The sequence below is a fragment of the Cyclopterus lumpus genome, chromosome 5 (genome assembly GCF_009769545.1).
Source record: "Cyclopterus lumpus isolate fCycLum1 chromosome 5, fCycLum1.pri, whole genome shotgun sequence".
NCBI classification, from domain to species: domain Eukaryota; kingdom Metazoa; phylum Chordata; class Actinopteri; order Perciformes; family Cyclopteridae; genus Cyclopterus; species Cyclopterus lumpus.
The window spans coordinates 8,098,744-8,113,772 of record NC_046970.1 but is presented as its reverse complement, the minus strand read 5'-3'; the positions used below and the strand labels follow the sequence as shown (position 1 = coordinate 8,113,772).

General features: G+C 41.5%; 1 protein-coding gene across 1 annotated transcript in view; it reads right to left on the bottom strand.

The window, feature by feature from the left end:
* fbln2 (fibulin 2) overlaps positions 1–14,277 on the bottom strand; it is a 53,613-nt gene extending 39,336 nt beyond the window's left edge. Inside the window, exon 1 of the mRNA XM_034533224.1 lies at positions 12,477–14,277. Coding sequence (XP_034389115.1) covers positions 12,477–14,277 — 1,801 coding nt within the window. The remainder of the gene's footprint in view (positions 1–12,476) is intronic.
* Between the last annotated feature and the right edge of the window lie 752 nt (positions 14,278–15,029).

The following is a 15,029-nucleotide window of genomic DNA, read 5'->3' as shown; positions in this document are numbered from 1 at the left end:
CCCTGGTCCAGCAGGCCTGGGTTGTCAGTCTGTTACGTCTTCTGCCCCGGTAGTCGCCACTGCCGCGCCATGAGATTCTCCACTGGCTTGTTACTTCCTCTCTCCTTGTTCGTAGAGTACCTGCTCCGTTCTGCCTGCCTCCGGTGTTGTGCCTCGGGACTCACACTGTGATCTGCTGTGCCTGCCTCCGACGTCGATCCTCGGGACTCATGCCGCGACCCGCCTGCCTTCGGTGTTGTGCCTCGGGACTCACACCAAGGACCGCTTGCCTCCGACGTCGATCCTCGGGACTCATGTCGTGAACTGCCCGCTTCTTTTACGGAATAAAACTCCTTACCCTGATTCTGTCTCCTGTGGTCTGCTATTGGGTCCTAACCCTGTTCTCCCGTGACAGTATGGAGTCCTCTTGAACGACAACAGCGTACTGTTACTTAGAAGTGGCAACTCAGAATCAAGAACCCCAAAATCATTGAAAACTTCCAGGTGTTTCAGAAGCAGGAACTCATTTTAAAGCACACTGATTTTTACAATGATGTACATTTCTTATAATCCAAAACTACAACCTTAATCACAGTATGTAATGTGGTTCATTCCTTTTGTCTAGAGGGGGATGATAAACATTTACCATTTCTCTTTTTAGCAGCCTATTGAACTTGTTTTTTGGATGGGTGAAATGGATGGATAGGTGAGGCCTTTCACCACTCTTTGTTTAGTGATGCTGTAACCTACCGGAAAACCATGATGCTCCCAAAACAATAGATCGTAATGACATCGGAGGCTCTTCCAGCTCTGGTTTCTCATTTGCCATAATGACAACACTACACCCAGGGTTAACCTGACTAACACGGTCTTGTTCACGTACCAAACATATAGAACAGAACCTCTATTGAACAGTTTGGTTTGAAGAGACGTATTGTTGGACCTGTAATGCACGGTAAAGCCCTCTAGTACTTTTCTAAAACACTGATAAAAGTTACTAGGTCAGATGGGATGTCAGGATTTCAGCTTTCTATGATTACGTGTTTGCATTGAATTTGATTTAATTGATTTCTTAAACCCATGACTTTGTGGAGCATCCTCAACCTCAACAAGCACACAATCCTGCAACTGAAAACCACTGACTGTGGGTCAGTGGTTAGTAGGTCGTCTTTCAATCAGCGGGTTGGCGGTTCAATCCCCACCCTAGTCGATGTGTCCTCGAGCAAGACACTTAACCCTGAATTATTCCCTGTAGCTGTGTCTACAGTGTATGAATGTAACATGATTGTAAGTCGCTTTGGATAAAAGAGTCAGCTAAATGACATGTAATGTAATGTAATGTAATGTAAAAGATACATAGATCCAATTAGGTTGAAAACAAGAAAACTGCCTCGCTTGAAAGTGCTGAATGGTCAAAAAGTGCAAAACAAAATGCTGCATTGGAATCAGTTCACATAAAGAGAGACAATTACAAGACCATCTGGAAGTAACTGATGGTGTGTTTGTTTTTTGGATGGGCCGGCCACGTTGTGTTTTAAGTGACTATTCTTGGTATGTATCACTGCGACAGGCAGACACCGCTGTTTTACAAAATATGCAGTCAGTTTTCTATGTTGGCTCCCACACAGAGTTTCAATATACTTAATTTACCTATGTATTCCCTTATTCCCCGTTCTGTTATTGGGTCCCTTTATTGAGAATAAAGTTCTGGGTAAAAATGTTGTTCTTTGATTGTAAGCTTTGAATGATGAATACTGACCCTGACAAATCCATGTCTGTCGTACTTGAATCCTTGAGACCTGAAGCTAACCTGACTATAAACCTCACCGCAACCTCAGATGAGAAGATGTCCTCTTCAAAAAATGTTGTCTGGCAAGTTAATTTTAAACATTTTGGGGGACACAAAGTACCGACCACCTTAAAACCAACCGAAATTAAGCCATGTGCCAACACACACGCACACACACACATAAGGTCAATAAATGTAACACCACCAACTCTTTGACTTAATAGTCAAATAGTATAAATGTCATCACCTTCTGTGTGATAGAAGCTCAGTCCAAGAAGTTCAGAATAGAAAACATTGGTTGAATCACGATTGTTTTACATGAATAATGATAGAAATTAGAGAAAACTGACCTAGCGGTATAGAGAAAAAAATGCTTTAATTGAGTCTGAATAAACTATTAAAATACTGTCCCTGTACCAAAATTACCATTCTCCCTTTCAACCTTCAACTCTAATTAATTTTCCATTTTGAGGAAGACATTATAAATAATCAAATGTGAAGGCCCCTAATCAGCACTGGTGTTGAAGGAAGCATTTGGGTGATAAAAGCAGCTTTGGCTTTAATCGCAGGCAGCAGAGCGAAGGACAAACAGCAAACAGCTTTATTTTTGTAATGTAAAAATAGTCCTTTGCAGGATTTTAAAGGGTGACCTTCATGTGATAATTAGGATCTCTATATCATTAGAAAACTGGATCGGAGGAGCACAGATCCAGGTGGCGGGTCCGTGCTGGGACTGGAGAGTTATAGACGGGATGAGTTTGTCTTGATGACATGGAGCTGAGCCAAAAAACAATCAGTGTCTATAAAATCGATCAAGCTGATTAACTGTTAACTTTAGTTTCACCGTGTCAAATTAGTTTGTGTGCAGAGATGAAGCACAGCTTAAGGAACTCTGATAAACAACCCACATACAATACATAAAATGTATGGCATTTACCGCCTGACATCCTGGTTCAACGCCATACGAGTCGTTATGTATTCGCCTCGAGTTGAACTTTGTCATACGTTTCTTTGATGCTGTTCGGTGGACACGGGACGTCCCGGAAGACCTGCGAGCCGAGCTGCCGCTAACGTTTACTCAACATGCTTCTCTGATAACTTAAGATATGAATGGCTCATTCTAAGCGATTGGAAATACAACGATTCATATTTTCAAGGGAGTTATACACTGAAGAAAACATACTTAGCAACAATTTAATTGGTAATCTTAATTCCTGCCAATATGTTACACACTGTTGCTTTAACGTGTGAGACAAGGGCCTTAACATGACACAACTGGGAGTAAGATAAAAGGAAATCCACACGCAGTCACTTCAGCATATGTAAGTCGTAGCTCAGTTTGAACTGTATGTATGGTAATGTTGAGTTGTAGTGGATTTTATATACACTTGCACATGTAGATAAGAGAGGTTACGTTTTAAATTAATACATAAAGAAAGTTATGCTAATTAATTTGAGGAATATTCTGAGGAATGTATGTAACATAAGAGAGGATCACTGTTTTATTATTCTGTTTGTTAATGACAAATGTAATGATTCATTGTATGATGCATGAGAATGAATGATGTTTTATTGTTTAAACAAAAGTTAAAAGGGATGCCGATTGAAACCTGAGATGTTGCTTTTATTCTGAAGGCAGGATAATAGGGTTTTATTCTGAAGGGGAACTTCCTGTCCTTCACCGGAAGTGTGAGCTTTGACCCCGCTAGCTTATCGATTGGAGGCATTCTTTGAAGTGGCCAATGGAACTAACCCTCAGGTGTGAACCTTATGTCTTATTCGCTGGTCAGCGTAGCATGCTGTGTCTCTGAAAGGTATTTGCATGAATACCTCCACTAACCAATTGGAGCTTAGCTCAGCGAATGGACTGCGAATAAAACTAATTGTACACGAATTCGGTCTCTTACGGGATGACGCCAGACAGAAACGGCTGGCTAAGTCAGTAGACTGTGGAAGTGAAATCACGTGAGCGCGTCCGGGCCTGGACTGTATGTATACTGATGACTCTTGTTTGTTTTGATTAAATAATGATTATTATATATCTCTGGCTTCGGAGCTTCTTCTTCCATGCACCAGGCAGCTCGAGATTCTCTGAACTTTTACAGTAATTCTTTAGAAGCGTTAAATCATCCCAGCCACTAATCCAGACATAAAGACATGTGTCTTTTAAGCATTGTGGACATACTCTCCTTTTTGGACACATTCCAGATTCCTGATCAAAGTGTATGCTATTGTATATCCCAGAGGAAGCAGTGTGATTATAGGTGAACAGATGGAAACTTTTGTCTCGTGTGCACGGCGCCTCGCCTCTACACAGAGACTCTGCTAGATTAGCTTCGTTCAAAGAGCTGAGAGAGATTCGGTCGGAATGATGTGAGAGACGTTTTTTCTTTTCGTCTCTTTGAGGGCGCAGCAGTGCGGCCAGCCACGAGCCGTCCAGATTGTGCAAGGCATATCCCGTGACCATCCTATCTGTCGAGGCCCGGGAGTGTGACTGGCATTTTGATTGCAGTTATTTTCTCGAGAGGGACTGTCTGGGGCCTTGATTCTGGATCAAACACGACGGGAACACCGGATCCAGCGAGGAGGGAGGAGTAGACACATGTTTTCTGCTATTGAAAATTACAGACGGTTATTTTTTTACTCTTCTAGGTGCAATAACTATAATGTTTTACAGCTCTGGAGCAGACGGCCAGGATAAATCGGAGGGCTGTTGACTGGGTTTTTATTGATACCACTAGTGACCTTACAATTACTTCAGTCCTTTTTACACACTTTCCATGCTGCACTGTGTATTGAATAAATAGTCCCAAGCTATAAATGTCTCAAAACGCTCCCAGCAGCTACCCATTTTGCAAAACCTTTCTGAAAGGATGCGGGGGGTAATATATCTATCTTTTTATTTGACTATTTATGGTCTTATACTTGTATGCATTGTACGAAATGCATTATCCATCAACAGCAATGCATTTCATACAAATGTATGGAGGGTGGTGACTTTCCATATCCAATGACATACGTTTAAGGACTAGAAGATCAACTGGTGTTCTATGATTGGAGGATTTAGGGTCAGGCTTTTGGGCAAATAATGTACGATTTGGGCTGCTTGTTTTCTTTTTCTGGAGATTTAAGTCATTTTATTTTTCTATTGTTGCGAGAGCAACATGGTAGTGGACGGCCGAGTATTTGAATGTCACTTGTACACAAGCAACCTTTGGTGAAACGCAGATCAGAGGTGAGGAGAAAAACTAGCATGACAGTAAATTACAGAAAAAAACGAGTTAAAACTCTTTGACTGAGCTGATATTAAAAAAGTGTGCATAGATTACGGAAATAAAAATCTTTTGTTTTTGTCTTTTCGGGCAGACTCCAAACACACTGTGTACTGATTTAGAGTTAGGCATTTGGACGAATACATAGGATTTTGGCGACTTGGCTGAATATGTCGCTGCTTGTTTTTTTGGGCAGACCTCAAAAGAAGGCGCTATTAACCAATTTATAGAGCTAGCAACATTTACCTAGCCAAAGCTGATCAAATCTGGTGGTGACAACTGTCATTTCAGCCATAAATATTAAAGGTCTATAAGAGCTGGCCTTTGTATACCTCCTGTGTTGAACAATGTTTGAGTGATAAATCTGCCACCATTATCACTGTATATGCAGCGCTGGATTGGCAAGCGTATTAAGTGTACTCTCATTATTTGATGTGCCAGATATTTTTTTCAAGTAAATGCAATCAACACAGCAATTGTTTTCTTTTGTAAAATTGGCTATCAAACAAATTCCAAAAGCAGGGAGATGTAACAGATGGAAATCTAAGTCTCATACTCAGGCAGCTGTTGTCATCATGCCTGATTTATTGTGTCAGTCACCTTTGAAAAGCCACTTCACATCTGACTCACCTGAGTCCCAGGACAGAAAGTGTGAGACAGCTTACTGGCAAATAAATCATCCTCATTTGATTGACCAGCCACTCTGTCACCTTGACACACTCTTCAAAATATCTGACTGGCTGAGCGTTGTTATATAACTTTGAGGCAGGAGACTTCACTTCAAAGTAAAGAAATACCCTTCAACGAACAAGTGAAATATTTGGTAATCTAGAGAAAATTGGTGAGAAGCTTTAGATTCACAATAAAAGGTTGAGTACTGGGAATTTAGATTCCTTGTTTTCTACATTCTTGTCTGCATACTGAAGACTAAACGTGCTGCCACATAGCTGAGAATTGAACCCTGCAGCCTGTTAATAGATTTGATTTACCGATATGTTGTATTTAGTCAGCATGGAGGAAAAAAGACACTACTAAACAGAAAAGTGGTAAGAGAGCTGTACCAGAGTGTTGTATTAAAAAAGTGAGCATAATCCTAAACATAGGACACAGGTGTCCGCTGTCTGTGTCCCGCGTGAAACAACGGTGACTTAAGCTGTACTCACCTGGAATCTGGTAGACTGGAGACGGCAAACCGGGTATCGTGTTAGTGGACAAGAGCAGGATGGTAAAATAAGGTGAGCCCGGCAGAAAATGCCAACAACGGTAATGGTAGACGTCTGTTTGCAGTCTACTATCTGCCTGATTCCATGTGAATGCAGTAGTAGACTATTTTACCGTAGTTTTGTTATGTAATTTATACAACCACAGTTATTTTAAGTAACAAAAATGTAGTTATTTTAACTCAAATTAAATCTTTTCCTCAACCAACCTAAGTAGTTATATTGTGTAAGTAAACCTACAAACAAAGGTAAAATTATTTTTGAAAAGACATTACGAGTGGAAACTGTACTTTTCCTGTGAACATGGAAGATTATTTTGAAAAGACACCATGCATGGAAAGAGCTGAAACCGTACGTTTCCGGAGAACACAGCATTTTATTTTGAAAATACACTAATGAAAACTGACACATCGTTTGAAGTGTAGGGCCTCTGACCAAGCGTCGGTATTTTTAGCAAGTTTTTGACAAACTCAGGAAAGCTCAGGACTTCCTGTTTTTAAAAACAAGCTGTGAGCTTTGTTGTGCATGAACCCCTTACATATTGCTTCCTTAATTTGATACATGAAACAAAGGTACGGTAGGGCTCCAAATAACCTAATAATCAGAAAACTAATCAGTATAATGGAAGATGAGGAAAGTATCCCATCTGAGAAGCTGGAACTGTCAAATGGTTGGCGCTTTTGCCTAAAATATTACTTTAACAATGAACTGCAAATCAAAATAGTTGCCCATTAATTGACTAATCATCCCAGCTTTAGTTGAAATCAATTTGATATCACTCAGGCAGAGAAACTGAGAGGTGGAATGGGGGTGTCTAGTTTAACTGGGACTTGTAGAGTTCTAATTTGCATCCATGTCAGCACTAATGATTTCCCAGTTTACAATGTTAAAATAATTACATTTTGATTGATGTCAAAGAGCATGCCAAAACATAACCAGATGTATTTCTAGCAGATAATGTTTGAGACAAACCATTCCTAATCTTCAAACAGATTACCATAATATATATATAGTACTACATTATCACCAGCCTGGAGTGAGGCCCTTACTGGCCCTCCCCTCTATCTCCACTCTAAGATAGTGAGGAGCCACCTGTCGGCACTCTACGCTATCTAGAGAAAAAGCAGCACCCTGCCACCGCAACAGATAACTCAGCTTATCATCCTGCATATGTTGCAGATTTCTTAGGAAAGAAACTTTGGGATCAGGGGCAACATTACAGAAAAATATCCCAACTACTACTAAATTTAAGTTTTAAAGATAGATACAATAATGTCTTCCTATTACAGAGGCAATTCCTGAATCTCAGACCTCCTATTGTATCTTAACACATTTGTGCCCGTAACCACAATTTATAATTGTCTTTGTGTTCTCTGTGTTTGCCTCAGCACAAATCTGAAGACATTTTTGGTTGAAAAGTTTTTCTGATCATTTGGGCACATTGGAAAGCTTTTTCCATATATGTTCATGATATTCTAAGAAAAAGCAGTTTCATCATTAAAAATAAATCCTAACTTGATTTTTCCTATCATCTAAAATAGTTGTAGTATTGGATACTTGCTCAAAGTATGTCTGTACCAGATTTTAAGACTTTAGACCAATCCGATCAAATGTTGTGACCTGTTCCTTATCATACATGCAGTTATCAAGCTCCTCTTTTATGGAACCAGCTTCCACTTTCAGTCCGGGAGGCAGACACAGTCACCTCATTTAAGAATAGACTTAAGACTTTCCTCTTTAATAGTGCTTATAGTTAGGGCTGAATCAGGTCTGCCCTGGTCCAGCTCCTAGATATGCTGCTATAGGCTTATAGGCTGCTGGGGGATGTTTTAGGATACACTGAGCACCTATCTCTTCTTCTCTCTCTACTTATGATGCATTTACATCTCTCCATTGCACATTACTAACTCTACTTCCTCCCCGGAGTCTTTGTGACTTCACCCTGCCTCCTGCCATGGCCTTGCTGATGCGCCCCGCCCCCCTCTCCTCTCTTTCTCTTTCTGTTTCATGGATTGTGGAAAACTGGATCGTGGTCCATGCCTACTCATTATTCATACATTTCTTTCATATTCATTGAATGTGTTGTAACGCTGTTCATCTGTACACATGACATCTATTGCTTCTGTCCATCCGGGGAGAGGGATCCTCCTCTGTTGCTCTCCTGAAGGTAATTTTAAAGTGCATCAAGACTTTTTCCCATAGATTTACATTGGAAAACAGAAGTCAGATCTCATTGGAGGATTTCTTTTTTGGGGTTAAATTAACTTATCAGTTCGAACACATTAATAGCACTTGTTAAAATTATAGTGTCCTAAAAATTGTAAAAATGCACTAATAGTCCAAAGTTGATTCTCCCTCCTCCATGTGAATGAAAACGAAACTCGGAAGTTTAACTTTTTTTGCCTCATGCACCACTGAGCAATTTTCATAGGATATACCATTTCTCTATAAACATCCATGGTATAGTTAGCTTTGGTGACCTCTGTGGGGTTACTTGAGACACGAGGATGTGATGTTAAAGACAGATCTACAAGTCAGAAAGTCACCCGTAGCAACAACAAAAAACAGCCCCATGCAAACGCAGTGCGTCGATCAAATTAAAAATTAATCATCTAGACAGTCAATATACACAATTAATTACATGGACCTGGAAATTTAAAGCGTCATTATATAGTTTGAGCAGACTTTTCAATCAGTGTATTACAGTGTTCATGATGTTCCCCATCTTCCTTGTCATTGTCATTCAGACCTAACAACAGTCCTGCTGGCAGTTATTACAGGGTCTATGCCATCCTAACATTGGATTCCTAACTTGGAAACATACTAATTTAGTACGGTTCTGTAATAGTCAAATCCTGTCTGAGTATAAGATAGGATTTCTTTCTGTATGCAGTTGGGAAACATGTTGATGTAATACATAAAATATGACATCCTGAACTGAAAAAATAGGATTTTAGACTTCGGAGGTTTCTGTAATGAGGCCCCAAGTCATAAGCCTCCAGCCAGTCCAATGGCCTCCTTTTTACTATGAATCAATGTGCAAATGGCCTAACGTGACACAATGTGATTATATAATTACATGATCTCATCAAAAGATTAATCAATTAATACCAGCCCACTAATGGATGAAGAAATGTATCATTATATCATCTACGTGTTCTATTTAAAGAGCGGTTTGATTAATAAATGTGTTGAGTGTATCACATGATGTCATTTAAATTGAGAGCTTTACACAGTGTAAAGCAACAGCTGTATAATCGAGTGCAATATAGTGCAACAGTCTTGCAATACATCCTCCTTGTGTTAAGCTGACATTCTCGGCTTTGGCAAGAGCATAGATAATGGCCTAAGTTCCCCATTGGGAACAAAGATTGTTTAGCTGTCTCATGGCAAAGTAAACCGGCTTATGCATTCTAAATATAGTGTACACTGATATATATATTTTTAGGTCAGCTTTTCTTTTAGGTGTCTAAAGTAAGTTTAGCTGTTGTTCCAAAACTGGGGGTGTTATAGGTAATACACTGTGGATAAGTGCCTCATACAATTCCACTTCCAAAGACGGGAACTATCCCTTTAAGTAATTGTTTGGATCGCACAGAGGATGCAACTCCGTAGTCACTTTTATACATCCCTCCGGCAACCAGTCAAGTTGCAATTCACATCCAAGTGTCATCACCTCTTCATTGTAACGTGTTTTGTGAGGTAACAGTGACATCTGAGCACTAAATTCTAATCAGTTCATCCTTGAGTCCATGTGGATGTTTGCGGCAAACTTGAGGAAATTCCCACCTGAGATATCAGGTTTGCGAGACTGGACCGGACGGAGAGACAACCTGATAAATAGGCCTCAATGGTCATGTGCACAGGGGCATAAAATATGAAATGGAGCAAAGCAGAAAATACTCATATCTAAAACTGGAACAGATGTGTACATTCAAGAATTCATTTAAAAGTTATAATATTTTCTGGTGGTTTTCAAATCAATTAATCAACAAATTATTTCCACTATGAAAACACCTTTAAAAATATACCCTCCCCCCCTCCTCCAAAAAAACCCCAACAACAACTAGAGTTTGAAAGGAAATATCTATAAAATATATACATGTACATATGCAGTGGTTGAATGATTGTTGTACTGCATCACTTCCTACTGTACAGGTATTGCTGTCATTGTGCCTGGTGTTTTAGTCTACATTGTAGAGTCTACCTCTGTACATACACCCTCCAGGGCACCAACATCTGGATCTGCTACAGCCTTGTGTTGCCCACTAAGCTTTTTAAAAGCCATTTCATACGCATCAGAAATGGATCAAATAACTCAGCTATCCCATATCAAGTGCAATGACCAAACGTTTAAATAGCAGTCCATGACGTTTTCAACTGAATAAACGTCCTTTATGTTCCACTTTAGCATCAGTTTAACACATCTGCAAGTCTGAATGCGCAGGAACAGATGTGTTTCCCTTTTCCACCGTCTTTGAAGTAAATAGAAGAACTGTGTGTTTGGCATGAGCAGGGACGGCTCCTATACCTATGGCTGACAAAAAAGGAGGCACCTATGGAAACTGGAGTTTATTTTTCGCAACAGAGTCCAAGAAGCAGACGTCAGGGTACCGCCCACAGCGTTTAATGGACACCTCAGACGTCGGGATGCGAGCAGACAGTAGTTTCAAAATCTCTCAAATGAAAATGTTTAACTTCTGAAATAAAACCATCTAAAAGGCCAGAGAGGATTTATAACTGAATCCTGATCCTCAAGGTCTGTCTCCTCGGGGGAGGGTTGAGGCAATGTGCAGTAAAACAGCAGCGTGTGTGCTGAGTGAGGGATGGTGGTGACTGGAATGAGACTGCTGTGAGAGGACGTTTGCCGCGGGAGGAGACGTTTGACTCCCTGCTCCAGGCAGACCCTGGCCTTGCTATTTATGTTCCGGGTCAGATACCTGGAGACCACTTCCTATGCGTACATGACATATAGCCCGGCATTGTATTTAGAACCTGGACAGAGAAAGGGAGCATTGTTCTGTGAGCAGAATTATGTATGGCTAAACATACGCTAAAAAACGTGGAGGACCACGTTTTAAATGATTTATGTAGGATTCAAAAAAGGAGTCTTGGAAATATAACTAAGATTAATTAAGTGCTAAAGCATCCACACAAGTATGTGCTGTTTTTAGAGACCTGTTTAAAACATTTTTACAATCCCAATATTATAGCAGTAACCATTACTTATATTGCAATGGGTGCTTGTAGCAGCAAACTAAATTACAAGCAAAAAGAAAACCAAATAGATGCACCAATAGATTGTCCGGCTGTCAGCTAATCGGCCATGACCGTGCTGCTATAATCCACAAAGTTTCTTGTATGCGGGTCGAGTTCGGTGGTTGATTAATGTATACTTTTGCAGGTTGGTGTGGTCCAGACTGGCTCTCATAAGGGGTTGGCTGGGTGCGGGTATTACAAAATCCTGACCCTCCCAGTGTGGAAGTTTAGATGTACAGTAATTTACATTATCTGTGTTGTTAAAAAGATACGTTGCACCTGTTTTCTTCTAGGAGAGTAACACTTTTGAATTCCAATTATCCATGAAAGAAAAGTAACAAAAATGTGTGTGTATGCTGTCAATTATAGTTTTATGAAAAAAGAAATGGCATTTCATCTTCTCAGCATCACCTAACTGGACATACTACCTGCCCAGGTAAGGAAAGGGAGAGCTAAACGGAGCAAGCATCCAAATTCACACAAAATAATTAACAAACCAGAAATGGAAGATCTCTAAGTTACTGGTGACATCTCTATCTATCTATGGGCACCCATTCATACCAATGAGCACACCAAATATTTTTGAACGTCATTTACTGCAGAACTACCTTACCTATCTTCCTACATCTTAACAACCCAGCTCCTCTCTGCCAAAAAGACATAATGAGGCATCCCAGGCAGAACAGAAACTATAAAACATATCCTTACCAGCAATCATAATCATATTAACCCATTTTTATTGTGACCAAGATATGTAGTGAGTGGAATAATATTGTTATTCCTAATTTTTTGGGCAGAAGCAGGTACTGTAATGTAGAGGTATATTTAAAAAAATGTCTTTTGATATGCTAATGGTAAATTGACAATGTACTAACAAATCTGTAGTCAGTTCATGTAAGTAACTTATATGGATTACATTCGGAAAAAAAAATCAGTCTTCAAAAAAAATGTACTTACCTTCATCAGGTTTGACGAGCAAAACAGGTCGGTCATTCCTCTCCTCCTCTGTCACCTCCACCTGGTCTTCACTGCGGTGGTTAAACAGCTTCTGAACTGGCTTTCTGCTGGGCTCGCTCTCATTCAGCTTGACCCTCGTTGGCGACTGGGAAGTGGTAATGTCATAGACCATGGGGTTTGTTAGGTGCTCCGGCCTCGTGGGGGAACTAGTGCTGGGCTGGCGTGTGGTCTTTTGGTAGCTGCTAGTTGGATTGCTGCTCTCTAACTCTGCATGGCTTCTCTCCTGTTGTGCTGACTTTGTCCTGTAGAAAACCTCTCTTCCTTCGGGCCCAGTGACGCCATGAAATGTTACGATATCTTCCTCCTCCTCTTCCGTCACTTCTGACTCCATCCCTTCCTCACTGTCCACTGCGACCGTCCCCTGTAAATCTCTTTGACCGTTTGAACTTGTCTGGGGATGGATTGGGCTCTCTGGGCTTTTCGGCATGTACAGAGAAAAATTTACTGTATCTGTATGATTGGTTTGACTGTCCGTACCTCTCACTGGTTGAATAAAGTTGATCTGACTCTTTGAACCGCTGAGTTTCACACTATCTGATGCATTTCGGTGGTGTATCTTCGTCTCAAAGCTTCTCTGATGATGAACTGCGCTCTGTGGACTTGTATGTGGATACTCTGGGTGTTTTTCACTCCCCGATCCTCGATTCAGAGTAAATATCGTACTATCTGAACTCTTGAGTGCGTGCAAGGGATTCTCCAAATCTGTCTGTGTTGTCAGATCCCTGAACGACGTACTTTGCACACTTGTTGGACCCTGCGAGGGCTGCCAAGAAGTAGTGGCGTCCATGTGCACATGTGGTCTGATGGTACTCTGCTCTGCTCTCAGGGGGCTTTCTGTCACTTCCTGTCCGTCAGCAGGATGGACCTGAACTCCGTGTCGTTCTCTTAGCTCCAGCTTGCTTTGTCTGTCGAAGTTCTGGAGGGCTGAGGTTCGGTCAGGTCTGTCAGAGCCTCGGGACACAGAGATGACATTGACGGGGGACAAATGGGTGGGGAAAACTAGAGATTGAGGTGAGTCTGTCGGACCGTAATCATACTCTTCTGACTCGTCCTTATCCAAAGGGAATGGTTTGAAGAGAGGAAGATTCCCATTGGGAGGAAGATGTGGCGGTGGGGTGAATTGATCCAATTGGTCAAAGCTGGAGGGGTAACTGTTGCGCCTGCTGGCTATGTCCTCCCCTGTTGGTGCTGCTAACATTGGTTTATGGACCTGTTGCGGGTCACAGTCTGGCACAGGGTAGCACATTAGCTTCCCTCCCATGCTAGGGCAGTGGCAGACCCGGCAGGGGTCAATGTGGAAGGAGTGCCCGGCCTCATACTTTTGCTCGTCATGGACGCACCCGAAACGCTCGCACTGCATGCAACCGTCCATCGGCTCCGAAACCTCAATGCAGTTTGGCGACATTTCGGGGCAGCTGATGAAGTGGCAGATGATCCGACCCCCTCCTACGGGGCAGGAGCACTCCGTGCTGCCGTAGTCGACAAAATATGACTCCCCCTCGGCCACCTTGCCGTTCTTAAATCCTGCGTTGACGCAATCGTAGTACTGGTAACCTTCGCATGTGCAGCCCTTGTGTAGGCACGAGGCGCAACAGCCGCCACTCTCCAGCACTTCTTCGATGCAGTTGTCCAGTTGGGGACAGTCTGCCCCGGTGCAGTCGCGTTGGCACAGGCAGACTCTGGCGTAGAGAAAGAGGAATGCACACCTCAGCAGCGTTACTTCAGCTTTTAGACCAGACATGGCACCAGGTGTACGAACAAAAATCCAAAGAGATCAGGTATCGCCCAAGGCCTTTAGATTATCTTCAAGGATTCTGGCGCAATCCGCACCAGTGAACCATCTCTACTCTGCAGGAAACAGTAGAAGAAGAGACAGACAGAGACTTATTTCACAAAATGAAAGCAGACCGCCATCTGGCTCGGTAGTTGAGCTCACGAGAGTCCCATTATTACGGCATACTAGTTGTCCTAACATAAAGACTATGCACTCCTCATTAACACCAGCTGCAGTACAGTGTTTTAAATCATTATACAGGCCGTCAACTTGGAACCTGCCCAAGTACTTTCATTTCTACCGCGTCCATGATTATCTCCATAGGGACGATTGCCCCAACAATCAAGGTTGCGATCTACCTTACAGTGTAACTCCTGAACACTTCATGATGCTGAAGCAGTTGAGTTTGTAAGTAAAGACCAAAGAGCACAGCCTCATTTGACTAATGATTCTTGTTCCAAATGATGTGTCAAATAAGAGTTGCAGCTGCAAACTCAAAGTGAGGGGTTTCACACAGCTTCGACCACTGGAGCTTCGCTTCGTTAGTGCATTTCTGTAAAATACAGAAATCAAAGCTTATTATAAGAAATCCTGATCTCGTGAAATAGAATCAACAAAGAAAACAAAGTCCCGGAAATCTGACACAAAAAAAACTTATTATTCTCTTTGGCAAAATGTTTTTTAAGGCAGATCAAATATATCATCAAAGACACTTTGCA